At 45.1% G+C, this 14217-nt stretch overlaps 1 protein-coding gene across 1 annotated transcript in view; it reads left to right on the top strand.

Moving 5' to 3' along the window:
* Positions 1 to 455: 455 nt before the first annotated feature.
* The window catches only part of LOC127926126 (solute carrier family 12 member 7-like), a 30652-nt gene continuing 16890 nt past the window's right edge, over positions 456 to 14217 (top strand). Inside the window, exons 1-4 of the mRNA XM_052511508.1 lie at positions 456 to 463; positions 3041 to 3236; positions 11515 to 11684; positions 12810 to 12941. Of these exons, the coding sequence (XP_052367468.1) occupies positions 3056 to 3236; positions 11515 to 11684; positions 12810 to 12941 (483 nt within the window). The 5' untranslated portion in view covers positions 456 to 463; positions 3041 to 3055. The remainder of the gene's footprint in view (positions 464 to 3040; positions 3237 to 11514; positions 11685 to 12809; positions 12942 to 14217) is intronic.

Below are 14217 nucleotides of genomic sequence, written 5' to 3'. Positions count from 1 at the left end.
TTGTACTTCGTTCAGTTACAGTATTGCTCCCTGGTCGTAGGTTATAATATGTATGACTTGTCTTGTGTCTCATTACCCCTGTCTTCCCTGGTCGTAGGCTATAATACATTATATTTAACCCCTGTCTTCCCTGGTCGTAGGTTATAATACAGTATGTTCACCCCTGTCTTCCTGGTTGTAGGCTATAGCCTGGTATGACTTGGTTATGTCTCATTACCCTGTCTTCCCTGGTCGTAGGTTATAATACAGTATGACTTGTCTGATGTCTCATTACCCTTGTCTTTACCCTGGTGCGTAGGCCCCAGATGCTGGTGCTATTGAACCTAGGTCTGACCACACGGTGAAACACCCACGCCTGCTCTCCTTCTGCACCCAGCTCCAAAGCAGGAAGGCCTGACCATCGTGGGCTCTGTGCTGCAGGGCACCTACATGACCAAGGAGGACGGGTCAGAAGGCTGAGCAGGTACTGTGGCGCCCGCTCCCAGATTCTACGCTGTGATTTGTTTCAAAATGATGGATTCGTGGCTTCTTCTTCTTCTTCTTCTTCTTCTTCTTCCTTCTTCCTTCTTCTTCTTTCTTCTTCTTCCTTCTTCTTCTTCTTCTTCCTTCTTCTTCTTCTTTCTTCTTCTTCTTTCTTCTTCTTCTTTCTTCTTCTTCTTCTTTCTTCTTCTTCTTCTTCTTCCTTCTTCTTCTTCTTTCTTCTTCTTCTTCCTTCTTCTTATTTTATTTCTTATTTTATTATTTCATTATTTCATTATTCTTCTTTCTTCTTCTTCCTTCTTTATTTATTTATTTCTTCTTCTTCTTTCTTCTTCTTCTTTCTTCTTCTTCTTTCTTCTTCTTCTTTCTTCTTCTTCTTCTTCCTTCTTCTTTTTTCCTTCTTCTTTTTTTCTTCTTCTTCTTCCTTCTTCTTCTTCTTCCTTATTTCTTCTTCTTCTTCTTCTTCTTCTTCCTTCTTCTTCTTTCTTCTTCTTCTTCCTTCTTCTTCTTCTTCCCTTCTTCTTCTTTCTTCTTCTTTCTTCTTTCTTCTTCTTCTTTCTTCTTCTTCCTTCTTCTTTTCCTTCTTCTTCTTCTTCTTCTTCTTCTTCTTCTTCTTTCTTCTTCTTCTTTATTTCTTCTTCTTATTTCTTCTTCTTCTTCCTTCTTCTTCTTCTTTCTTCTTCTTCCTTCTTCTTCTCTTCTTTCTTCTTCTTCCTTCTTCTTCTTCCTTCTTCTTCTTCCTTCTTCTTTCTTCTTCTTCTTTTTCTTCTTCTTCTTCTTTCTTCTTCTTCTTCTTTCTTCTTCTTCTTTCTTCTTCTTCTTTCTTCTTCTTCCTTCTTCTTCTTTCTTCTTCCTTCTTCTTCTTCTTCCTTCTTCTTCTTCTTCCTTCTTCTTCTTTCTTCTTCTTTCTTCTTTCTTCTTCTTTCTTCTTTCTTCTTCTTCTTTCTTCTTCTTCCTTCTTCTTCTTCTTCCTTCTTCTTCTTCTTCCTTCTTCTTCTTCTTCCTTTCTTCTTCTTCCTTCTTCTTCTTCTTTCTTCTTCTTCTTCTTCCTTCTTCTTCTTCTTTCTTCTTCTTCCTTCTTCTTCTTCTTCTTCTTTCTTCTTCTTCCTTCTTCTTCTTCCTTCTTCTTCTTCCTTCTTCTTCTTTCTTCTTCTTTCTTTCTTCTTCTTCTTTCTTCTTCTTCTTCTTTCTTCTTCTTCTTTCTTCTTCTTCTTTCTTCTTCTTTCTTCTTCCTTCTTCTTCTTCTTCCTTCTTCTTCTTCTTTCTTCTTCTTCTTTCTTCTTCTTCTTTCTTCTTCTTCTTTCTTCTTCTTCTTTCTTCTTCTTCTTCTTCTTCTTTCTTCTTCTTCTTCTTCTTCCTTCTTCTTCCTTCTTCTTCTTTCTTCTTCTTTCTTCTTCTTTCTTCTTCTTCTTCCTTCTTCTTTCTTCTTCTTCCTTCTTCTTCCTTCTTCTTCTTCTTTCTTCTTCTTCTTTCTTCTTCTTCTTTCTTCTTCTTCTTTCTTCTTCTTCTTCTTCTTCTTTCTTCTTCTTCTTCTTCTTCCTTCTTCTTCCTTCTTCTTCTTTCTTCTTCTTTCTTCTTCTTTCTTCTTCTTCTTCCTTCTTCTTTCTTCTTCCTTCTTCTTCTTCCTTCTTCTTCTTCTTTCTTCTTCTTCTTCTTTCTTCTTCTTCTTTCTTCTTCTTCCTTCTTCTTCCTTCTTCTTCTTTCTTCTTCTTCTTCCTTCTTCTTCTTTCTTCTTCTTCTTTCTTCTTCTTCTTCCTTCTTCTTCTTCTTCCTTCTTCTTCTTCTTCTTCTTCTTCTCCTTCTTCTTCTCCTTCTTCTTCTTCTTCCTTCTTCTTCTTCTTCCTTCTTCTTCTTCTTCCTTCTTCTTCTTCTTCCTTCTTCTTCTTCTTCTTCTTCTTCTCCTTCTTCTTCTCCTTCTTCTTCTTCTTCCTTCTTCTTCTTCTTCCTTCTTCTTCTTCTTCCTTCTTCTTCTTCTTCCTTCTTCTTCTTCTTCCTTCTTCTTCTTTCTTCTTCTTCTTCCTTCTTCTTCTTTCTTCTTCTTCTTTCTTCTTCTTCTTCTTTCTTCTTCTTCTTTCTTCTTCTTCTTTCTTCTTCTTCTTCTTCCTTCTTCTTCTTCTTTCTTCTTCCTTCTTCTTCGACGTGAAATAACCTGGTAGGTGAAAGGAAAATGGTGGGAATCTCTTTCCTAACGTCTTTAATGTAGCAGGGATTTATGGAGGAACGGAGCTGAGGGAAGAAATACCCTTTCAGACTACAGTAGATGTGTCCTATGTCTAGGAGACACCTGTTCAGAGAAGCAACTCAGCGTGAGAGGAGTTTAGAGGTTTTCTGCGGGTTATTTCTTTAAAGAGACTGTCATCTACCGGTAGACCAAAGCCATTTTCAGAGAGCAGTTCCTCAGATTACCACGAGAATGCTACAAATATCATGCCTCAACGCCTAAAAAAACAAACATAGGTATTGAAGACGAGGGTAATGATAACCAGGGTTTGAGTCCATTACGATTCTTTCACATCAGGAAATCATTATTGTCCTTCTTTTCTCACTCTTTCTCCATCAGAACGTCAAGTCGTCGATGGCGACGGAGCGTACCAAGGGCTTCTGCCATGTGGTGGCATCGTCCAACCTGCGCGATGGTTTCTCCCACCTCATCCAGACGGCAGGCCTGGGAGGCATGAAACACAACACAGTCCTCATGGCCTGGCCCGGCACCTGGAAACAGTCGAATGACCCTGTATCCTGGAAGAACTTCATAGGTCAGTCAGTGTGACCCACTGGAATTTGAGACTACGCCAGTCTCAAATGTATTTTTCAGAATACAGTGGTCACCATTCATGTAATACATTAAATATATATATATATATATAAATATATATCAGAGTTTACAAAAGAAAAATACAAAAAAATGCATGTTTTTTTCCTTTGTATTATCCTTTACCAGATATGTGTTATATTCTCCTACATTAATTTCACATTTCCACAAACTTCAAAGTGTTTCCTTTCAAATGGTACCAAGAACATGCATATCCTTGCATCAGGACCTGAGCTACAGGCAGTTAGATTTAGGTATGTCATTTTAGGAGATTTTTTTTTTTTGAAAAGGGTCCAATTTTTTTTTTTTTAGGTTAAATATATACATCTGAGTTTGCAAGCGACGTTGTGTACTTCTTCAGAGTGGACCAGTGAGCAACAACATCACCTCACCGAGTCATCCATGACTTCTTCAAGTTTAGCACCATATCTACACATTTTTGAATGATGATGATTTATGATGGTGAAGAGGGTGATTTGAATTGACAATATACAACGGGGGTTGGCAACTAGGTTGTGGAATTCCACCAATTGGTTCCTGAGCTTGTAGTAGTCGGTGGGCCAGACTATTATTAGCCAATAGCCTACTAGCTTCCCAGTTCATAGCCCTACGCTAGACATTTAACGTTGTTAGTGGGTTAATCACTTCAATAACAAAAACATTATAATGTGTATCTGATTACAGTGGTACAATCACCAACGGCTCTATTAATAGTCCTACCTACTCTATTCAAATATATTCATCTTACCTTATTTCTCCAATGCCAAGCCATTGTGTCTTGTTTGCAATGAAACTGTCGCGCTGTTTGCAAAGAATTCAATCTGATGTCATTTTGAATAATATTCAGAAGTTGATTTTCCGTCCGAGTCCGACGCAGAAAGGAGGTGGGCCTATTTAAGGAAGCGAGGTGATGGTATTGGAGGAAATAGCTGTCCCGACAAATAGACTATATGGATAACATAGTTGCATCTGTAAAACAGGTAAGCCTACCTCCTATGTCTTAGTGTTCTTGTTGGTGCGTTTGCCTTCTCAACATTCATATGGATTTTAGAAACGCCCATCTACACTCGAGTGATGGCTGCCTCTCGTCTCGTATTTCCACACGGGATTGATGGCCTCATCTCGTATTTCCACACGGGATTGATGGCCTCATCTCGTATTTCCACACGGGATTGATGGCCTCATCTCGTATTTCCACACGGGATTGATGGCCTCATCTCGTATTTCCACACGGGATTGATGGCCTCATCTCGTATTTCCACACGGGATTGATGGCCTCATCTCGTATTTCCACACGGGATTGATGGCTGCATCTCAACTTGTGTATTTCCACACGGGATTGATGGCCTCATCTCGTATTTCCACACGGGATTGATGGCTTCGTCTCGTATTTCCACACGGGATTGATGGCTGCGTCTCGTATTTCCACACGGGATTGATGGCTGCGTCTCGTATTTCCACACGGGATTGATGGCTGCATCTCAACTTGTGTATTTCCACACGGGATTGATGGCTGCATCTCGTATTTCCACACGGGATTGATGGCTTCGTCTCGTATTTCCACACGGGATTGATGGCTGCATCTCAACTTGTGTATTTCCACACGGGATTGATGGCTGCATCTCGTATTTCCACACGGGATTGATGGCTTCGTCTCGTATTTCCACACGGGATTGATGGCTGCATCACAAACTCATTTATTTTCTAATGGATCCAATTATATTCCATTCTCTTGTTTTTACACATTTTATCAAGCTGTTGGTGCTTTCTTCTATTTATATCAAACCATTTGACCCACTGCAGGTTGAGATTGTTGGTTCCTAACATTATTTCTTTACAATGTTCTGTAGTGAATAACCAAAAAAAAAACGTATACCCATCAAATCCCACATTATGTTAATGAAGTCCTGTGTGTAACTCAAATGTGTGTTTCTGTGTCTGACTTCCTTCTCTCGTTGATACGTTTCCCACCTTCCCAATCCAATCAATCTTATCTTACAAATTCTCTTCCGTTTATGAGCTGCCACTCCTCATGCCACGGAGGAGAAAATAATACCAACATTAAACTTTGATTCATTGATTGAATGAGACCATATCAATGCTTGTGAATCATGACGGTCGTTATGACTGGAAAAGTTCAAACAATGCAAAGATTCACGTTTGTGAATGGACCTTACGAGAGAAATCTCAGCACTTTTCACGCGTCTCATAGGTCTAAACAAAGCATAGAAAACACTGCCAGAAACACACAATAGGACCAGTCAGACAGATACCTTTCCTCCCACCCTACACCTGCCCATATATCAGATACCTTTCCTCCCCTCCCACCCTACACCTGCCCATATATCAGATACCTTTCCTCCCCTCCCACCCTACACCTGCCCATATATCAGATACCTTTCCTCCTCTCCCACCCTACACCTGCCCATATATCAGATACCTTTCCTCCCACCCTACACCTGCCCATATATCAGATACCTTTCCTCCCCTCCCACCCTACACCTGCCCATATATCAGATACCTTTCCTCCCTCCCCACCCTACACCTGCCCATATATCAGATACCTTTCCTCCTCTCCCACCCTACACCTGCCCATATATCAGATACCTTTCCTCCTCCCACCCTACACCTGCCCATATATCAGATACCTTTCCTCCCTCCCACCCTACACCTGCCCATATATCAGATACCTTTTCCTCCCCTCCCACCCTACACCTGCCCATATAACAGATACCTTTCCTCCCCTCCCACCCTACACCTGCCCATATATCAGATACCTTTCCTCCCCTCCCACCCTACACCTGCCCATATATCAGATACCTTTCCTCCTCCCACCCTACACCTGCCCATATATCAGATACCTGCCCATATATCAGATACCTTTCCTTTTCTCCCACCCTACACCTGCCCATATATCAGATAACTTTCCTCCCACCCTACACCTGCCCATATATCAGATACCTTTCCTCCTCTCCCACCCTACACCTGCCCATATATCAGATACCTTTCCTTTTCTCCCACCCTACACCTGCCCATATATCAGATACCTTTCCTCCCACCCTACACCTGTCCATATATCAGATACCTTTCCTCCCACCCTACACCTGTCCATATATCAGATACCTTTCCTCCCACCCTACACCTGTCCATATATCAGATACCTTTCCTCCTCTCCCACCCTACACCTGTCCATATATCAGATACCTTTCCTCCTCTCCCACCCTACACCTGTCCATATATCAGATACCTTTCCTCCTCTCCCACCCTACACCTGCCCATATATCAGATACCTTTCCTCCTCTCCCACCCTACACCTGCCCATATATCAGATACCTTTCCTCCCACCCTACACCTGCCCATATATCAGATACCTTTCCTCCCACCCTACACCTGCCCATATATCAGATACCTTTCCTCCCACCCTACACCTGCCCATATATCAGATACCTTTCCTCCCCTCCCACCCTACACCTGTCCATATATCAGATACCTTTCTCCTCCCACCCTACACCTGTCCATATATCAGATACCTTTCCTCCCTCCCACCCTACACCTGTCCATATATCAGATACCTTTCCTCCCCTCCCACCCCACACCTGCCCATATATCAGATACCTTTCCTCCCACCCTACACCTGCCAATATATCAGATACCTTTCCTCCCCTCCCAACCTACACCTGTCCATATATCAGATACCTTTCCTCCCCTCCCACCCTACACCTGTCCATATATCAGATACCTTTCCTCCTCTCCCACCCTACACCTGCCCATATATCAGATACCTTTCCTCCTCTCCCACCCTACACCTGCCCATATATCAGATACCTTTCCTCCTCTCCCACCCTACACCTGTCCATATATCAGATACCTTTCCTCCTCTCCCACCCTACACCTGCCCATATATCAGATACCTTTCCTCCTCTCCCACCCTACACCTGCCCATATATCAGATACCTTTCCTCCTCTCCCACCCTACACCTGTCCATATATCAGATACCTTTCCTCCTCTCCCACCCTACACCTGTCCATATATCAGATACCTTTCCTCCCACCCTACACCTGTCCATAAATCAGATACCTTTCCTCCTCTCCCACCCTACACCTGTCCATATATCAGATACCTTTCCTCCTCTCCCACCCTACACCTGTCCATATATCAGATACCTTTCCTCCTCTCCCACCCTACACCTGCCCATATATCAGATACCTTTCCTCCTCTCCCACCCTACACCTGCCCATATATCAGATACCTTTCCTCCTCTCCCACCCTACACCTGCCCATATATCAGATACCTTTCCTCCTCTCCCACCCTACACCTGTCCATATATCAGATACCTTTCCTCCTCTCCCACCCCTACACCTGTCCATATATCAGATACCTTTCCTCCCACCCTACACCTGTCCATATATCAGATACCTTTCCTCCCACCCTACACCTGTCCATATCAGATACCTTTCCTCCCACCCTACACCTGTCCATATATCAGATACCTTTCCTCCTCTCCCACCCTACACCTGTCCATATATCAGATACCTTTCCTCCTCTCCCACCCTACACCTGTCCATATATCAGATACCTTTCCTCCTCTCCCACCCTACACCTGTCCATATATCAGATACCTTTCCTCCTCTCCCACCCTACACCTGCCCATATATCAGATACCTTTCCTCCTCTCCCACCTTACACCTGCCCATATATCAGATACCTTTCCTCCTCTCCCACCCTACACCTGCCAATATATCAGATACCTTTCCTCCTCTCCCACCCTACACCTGCCCATATATCAGATACCTTTCCTCCTCTCCCACCCTACACCTGTCCATATATCAGATACCTTTCCTCCTCTCCCCACCCTACACCTGTCCATATATCAGATACCTTTCCTCCTCTCCCACCCTACACCTGCCCATATATCAGATACCTTTCCTCCCACCCTACACCTGCCCATATATCAGATACCTGCCCATATATCAGATACCTTTCCTCCCACCCTACACCTGCCCATATATCAGATACCTTTCCTCCCTCCCACCCTACACCTGTCCATATATCAGATACCTTTCCTCCTCCACCCCACACCTGCCCATATATCAGATACCTTTCCTCCCACCCTACACCTGCCCATATATCAGATACCTTTCCTCCTCCCACCCTACACCTGTCCATATATCAGATACCTTTCCTCCCTCCCACCCTACACCTGTCCATATATCAGACAGATACCTTTCCTTCTCTCCCACCCTACACCTGTCCATATATCAGACAGATACCTTTCCTTCTCTCCCACCCTACACCTGCCCATATATCAGATACCTTTCCTTCTCTCCCACCCTACACCTGCCCATATATCAGATACCTTTCCTTCTCTCCACCCTACACCTGCCCATATATCAGATACCTTTCCTCCTCTCCCACCCTACACCTGCCCATATATCAGATACCTTTCCTCCTCTCCCACCCTACACCTGTCCATATATCAGATACCTTTCCTCCTCTCCCACCCTACACCTGTCCATATATCAGATACCTTTCCTCCCACCCTACACCTGTCCATATATCAGATACCTTTCCTCCCACCCTACACCTGTCCATATATCAGATACCTTTCCTCCCACCCTACTCCTGTCCATATATCAGATACCTTTCCTCCTCTCCCACCCTACACCTGCCCATATATCAGATACCTTTCCTCCTCTCCCACCCTACACCTGCCCATATATCAGATACCTTTCCTCCTCTCCCACCCTACACCTGCCCATATATCAGATACCTTTCCTCCTCTCCCACCCTACACCTGCCCATATATCAGATACCTTTCCTCCTCTCCCACCCTACACCTGTCCATATATCAGATACCTTTCCTCCCACCCTACACCTGTCCATATATCAGATACCTTTCCTCCCACCCTACACCTGTCCATATATCAGATACCTTTCCTCCCACCCTACACCTGTCCATATATCAGATACCTTTCCTCCCACCCTACACCTGTCCATATATCAGATACCTTTCCTCCTCTCCCACCCTACACATGCCCATATATCAGATACCTTTCCTCCTCTCCCACCCTACACCTGCCCATATATCAGATACCTTTCCTCCCTCCCACCCTACACCTGCCCATATATCAGATACCTTTCTCCCCTCCCACCCTACACCTGCCCATATATCAGATACCTTTCCTCCTCCCCACCCCCTACACCTGTCCATATATCAGATACCTTTCCTCCCACCCTACACCTGTCCATATATCAGATACCTTTCCTCCCTCCCACCCCACAACTGCCCATATATCAGATACCTTTCCTCCCTCCCACCCCACACCTGCCCATATATCAGATACCTTTCCTCCCACCCTACACCTGCCCATATATCAGATACCTTTCCTCCTCCCACCCCACACCTGTCCATATATCAGACAGATACCTTTCCTCCTCCCACCCTACACCTGCCCATATATCAGACAGATACCTTTCCTCCCACCCCACACCTGTCCATATGCCAGACAGATACCTTTCCTCCCACCCCACACCTGTCCATATGTCAGACAGATACCTTTCCTCCCACCCCCACACCTGTCCATATGTCAGACAGATACCTTTCCTCCCACCCCACACCTGTCCATATGTCAGACAGATACCTTTCCTCCCACCCCACACCTGTCCATATGTCAGACAGATACCTTTCCTCCCACCCCACACCTGTCCATATGTCAGACAGATACCTTTCCTCCCACCCCACACCTGTCCATATGTCAGACAGATGCCTCCCCTCCCACCCCACACCTGCCCATATATCAGATACCTTTCCTCCCCTCCCACCCCACACCTGCCCATATATCAGATACCTTTCCTCCCACCCTACACCTGCCCATATATCAGATACCTTTCCTCCTCCCACCCCACACCTGCCCATATATCAGATACCTTTCCTCCCCACCCCACACCTGCCCATATGTCAGACAGATGCCTCCTCCCACCCCACACCTGCCCATATATCAGATACCTTTCCTCCCCTCCCACCCCACACCTGCCCATATATCAGATACCTTTCCTCCCTCCCACCCCACACCTGCCCATATGTCAGACAGATACCTTTCCTCCCCTCCCACCCCACACCTGCCCATATGTCAGACAGATACCTTTCCTCCCCTCCCACCCCACACCTGCCCATATATCAGATACCTTTCCTCCCTCCCACCCCACACATGTCCATATATCAGACAGATGCCTTTCCTCCCCTCCCACCCCACACCTGCCCATATATCAGACAGATACCTTTCCTCCCTCCCACCCCACACCTGTCCATATATCAGACAGATGCCTTTCCTCCCCTCCCACCCCCACACCTGCCCATATATCAGACAGATACCTTTCCTCCCCTCCCACCCCACACCTGCCCATATGTCAGACAGATCTGATGGAAGCAGTGGTGGAGTGGATGGTCTGGACAGGAGGTCATGTGACGTGCTTTTCGCTGTATAATGTGTTTGTTCTATAGATGAGGGGGTGGGGGAAATAATCAGTTTAGATGCCGTGGACAAATGACATGGTAGACCTTCAGGCTACTCCAGTGATATGTAATAGCCTATATACTTTATGTGTATATAGAAACCTTGAGATCCTCTGGTTCTCACGGTCAAGGTAATGATACCATACCTTGTCAGTGTACTCTGAAGAGGGAACAATGATATGTAGTTTTATTTTCACTATAGAATCACTGGTCCTCATTCCAAGTTGTACATCAAAATATGTATTTGTTCTGCCATTCCTCCCCATCACACCAGGGCTGCCCAGAATATCGGGTTGCTATAAGACGTAATGGGAAAATAATGGACCCGTAAAAAAAAAACGATCAAATAGCTTCCCACTACCATGTATGTATGTATGTATTAATTAATTAATTTATTGATTACCACAGCCGTTCCAAAAAAAACACATTGAAATCATGTTTTAATGAGAGAGAAAATCCCACCCTGCTCCAATGTATTCCATTTCAAATGTGGCTCCCAATGCGACGTCTTCCTGGCTATTATGAAGCATCTGACAATTACATGGTTAAAAAAAAAATGTACATGCGTTTTTTTTTTCTGTTTTTTTCTCCCATGTGTTTTTAAATGAACATGACGCACAATCCTCTATAATAACATTACTGAGATGGGGGCGCGTGTGTTTGTGTGTACGTTTTTAACCACCTTTCTCTCTCTGTCCTCTCCACAGAAACTGTGAGGGAGACCACGGCGGCAAATCAGGCATTACTGGTGGCCAAGAACGTGGACAGCTTCCCCCACCAACACGGATCGCTTGGGCGAGGCACCATAGACGTGTGGTGGATCGTCCACGACGGAGGACTGCTCATGCTGCTACCCTTCCTCCTCCGCCAGCACAAGGTATCTACTGTTAGCATTTCATCAGGTTGTAATACAAAAACAAAACACACCCTGGCCAGTTTATTAGGTACGTCCATCTAGTATCTGTGTCTGACCCCCTTTTGCCTCCAGAACAGCCTTAATTTTTCAGGGCGTGAATTCTACAAGGTGTGGCGTTCAAACGTTGATCAATTGGTATCAAGGGTCGTAACATGTGCCAGGACAACATTCCCTCATCATTACTCCACCACTACCAGCCTGTACTGTTAACACAAGGCAGGATGAGTCCATGGACTCATGCTGCTTATGCTACTTCCTGACTCTGCCATCAGCACGACACAACAGGAACCAGGAGTCGTCGGACCAGGCAATGTTTTTCCACCACTCCTCCTTGTCCAGTACTGGTGATGGCTTGCCCACTAGAGCCACTTCTTCTTGTTTTTAGCTGATAGAAGTGGAACCCGGTGTGGTTGTCTGCTGTAAGTAGCCCATCCGCGACAAGGATGGGCTACTTAGTTCCGAGATGCTGTTTTTTTACACCACTGTTGTACTGCGCCAATATTTGTCTGTTTCTTGCCGTTCTCCTTCGACCTCTCATCAACAGTCTGTTTTCGCCCACAGGACTGGCGCTGACTGGAGGTTTTGTGTTTGTTGCACCATTCTCTGTAAACCCTAGACACTGTCGTGTGAAAAGCCCAGGAGGCCGGCGGTTTCTGAGATACTGGAACCGGCGTGCCTGGCAACGACAATCAGCTCTCTTCGCTCTCTTTCGCTCTCTCTTCGCTCTCTCTTCGCTCTCTCTTCGCTCTCTCCTCGCTCTCTCCTCGCTCTCTCTCGCTCTCTCCTCGCTCTCTCCTCGCTCTCTCTTCGCTCTCTCTTCGCTCTCTCTCTTCGCTCTCTCTTCGCTCTCTCTCTTCGCTCTCTCTTCGCTCTCTTCAGCTCTTCTTCGCTCTCTCTCTTAGCTCTCTTTTCGCTCTCTCTTCGACGCTCTCTCTTCGCTCTCTCTTCGCGCTCTCTCTTTCAGCTCTCTCTTCGCTCTCTCTTCGCGCTCTCTCTCTCGCTCTCTCCACGCTCTCTCCACGCTCTCTCTATTCGCTCTCTCTATTCGCTCTCTTCTCACGCTCTATCTTCGTTCTCTCTCTCCAGGTCTGGAGGAAGTGTAAGATGCGTATCTTCACGGTGGCTAATATGGATGACAACAGTATTCAGATGAAGAAGGACCTGCAGATGTTCCTCTACCACCTCCGTCTGGACGCTGAGGTGGAGGTGGTGGAGATGGTGAGCTTACCTGTACACCTCTGGGGCACTGACATGTCCCATTAATAACTAACACGCCCCAGTTAATAACTGACCTGCCCCGTTAATAACTGACCTGCCCCAGTAATAACTGACACGCCCCCGGTAATAGCTGACACGCCCCCGGTAATAGCTGACACGCCCCGGTAATAGCTGACACGCCCCCGGTAATAGCTGACACGCCCCGGTAATAGCTGACACGCCCCGGTAATAGCTGACATGCCCCTATAGAACCGATAATAACTGACATGTCCCTATAGAACCGGTAATGGCTGACACGCCCCGGTAATAACTGACACGCCCCGGTAATAGCTGACATGTCCCTAAAGAACCAATAATAATGGACATGTTCCATTAATAACTGACATGTCCCTATAGAACCATTCGTAACTGACATGTCCCTATAGAACCATTCGTAACTGACATGTCCCTATAGAACCATTCGTAACTGACATGTCCCTATAGAACCATTCTTAACTGACATGTCCCTATAGAACCATTCTTAACTGACATGTCCCTATAGAACCATTCTTAACTGCCATGTCCCTATAGAACCATTCTTAACTGCCATGTCCCTATAGAACCATTCTTAACTGCCATGTCCCTATAGAACCATTCTTAACTGACATGTCCCTATAGAACCATTCTTAACTGACATGTCCCTATAGAACCATTCTTAACTGACATGTCCCTATAGAACCATTCTTAACTGACATGTCCCTATAGAACCATTCGTAACTGACATGTCCCTATAGAACCATTCGTAACTGACTTGTCCCTATAGAACCACTCGTAACTGACATGTCCCTATAGAACCATTCGTAACTGACTTGTCCCTATAGAACCATTCGTAACTGACATGTCCCTATAGAACCATTCTTAACTGACTTGTCCCTATAGAACCATTCGTAACTGACATGTCCCTATAGAACCATTCGTAACTGACATGTCCCTATAGAACCATTCGTAACTGACATGTCCCTATAGAACCATTCGTAACTGACATGTCCCTATAGAACCATTCGTAACTGACATGTCCCTATAGAACCATTCGTAACTGACATGTCCTATAGAACCATTCGTAACTGACATGTCCCTATAGAACCATTCGTAACTGACATGTCCCTATAGAACCATTCGTAACTGACATGTCCCTATAGAACCATTCGTAACTGACATGTCCCTATAGAACCATTCGTAACTGACATGTCCCTATAGAACCATTCGTAACTGACATGTCCCTATAGAACCATTCTTA

This window comes from Oncorhynchus keta, unplaced genomic scaffold, assembly GCF_023373465.1.
Source record: "Oncorhynchus keta strain PuntledgeMale-10-30-2019 unplaced genomic scaffold, Oket_V2 Un_contig_6937_pilon_pilon, whole genome shotgun sequence".
Taxonomy (NCBI): Eukaryota; Metazoa; Chordata; class Actinopteri; order Salmoniformes; family Salmonidae; genus Oncorhynchus; species Oncorhynchus keta.
The sequence above is the reverse complement of the archived record's forward strand: the minus strand, read 5'-3'. Positions and strand labels throughout refer to the sequence as shown.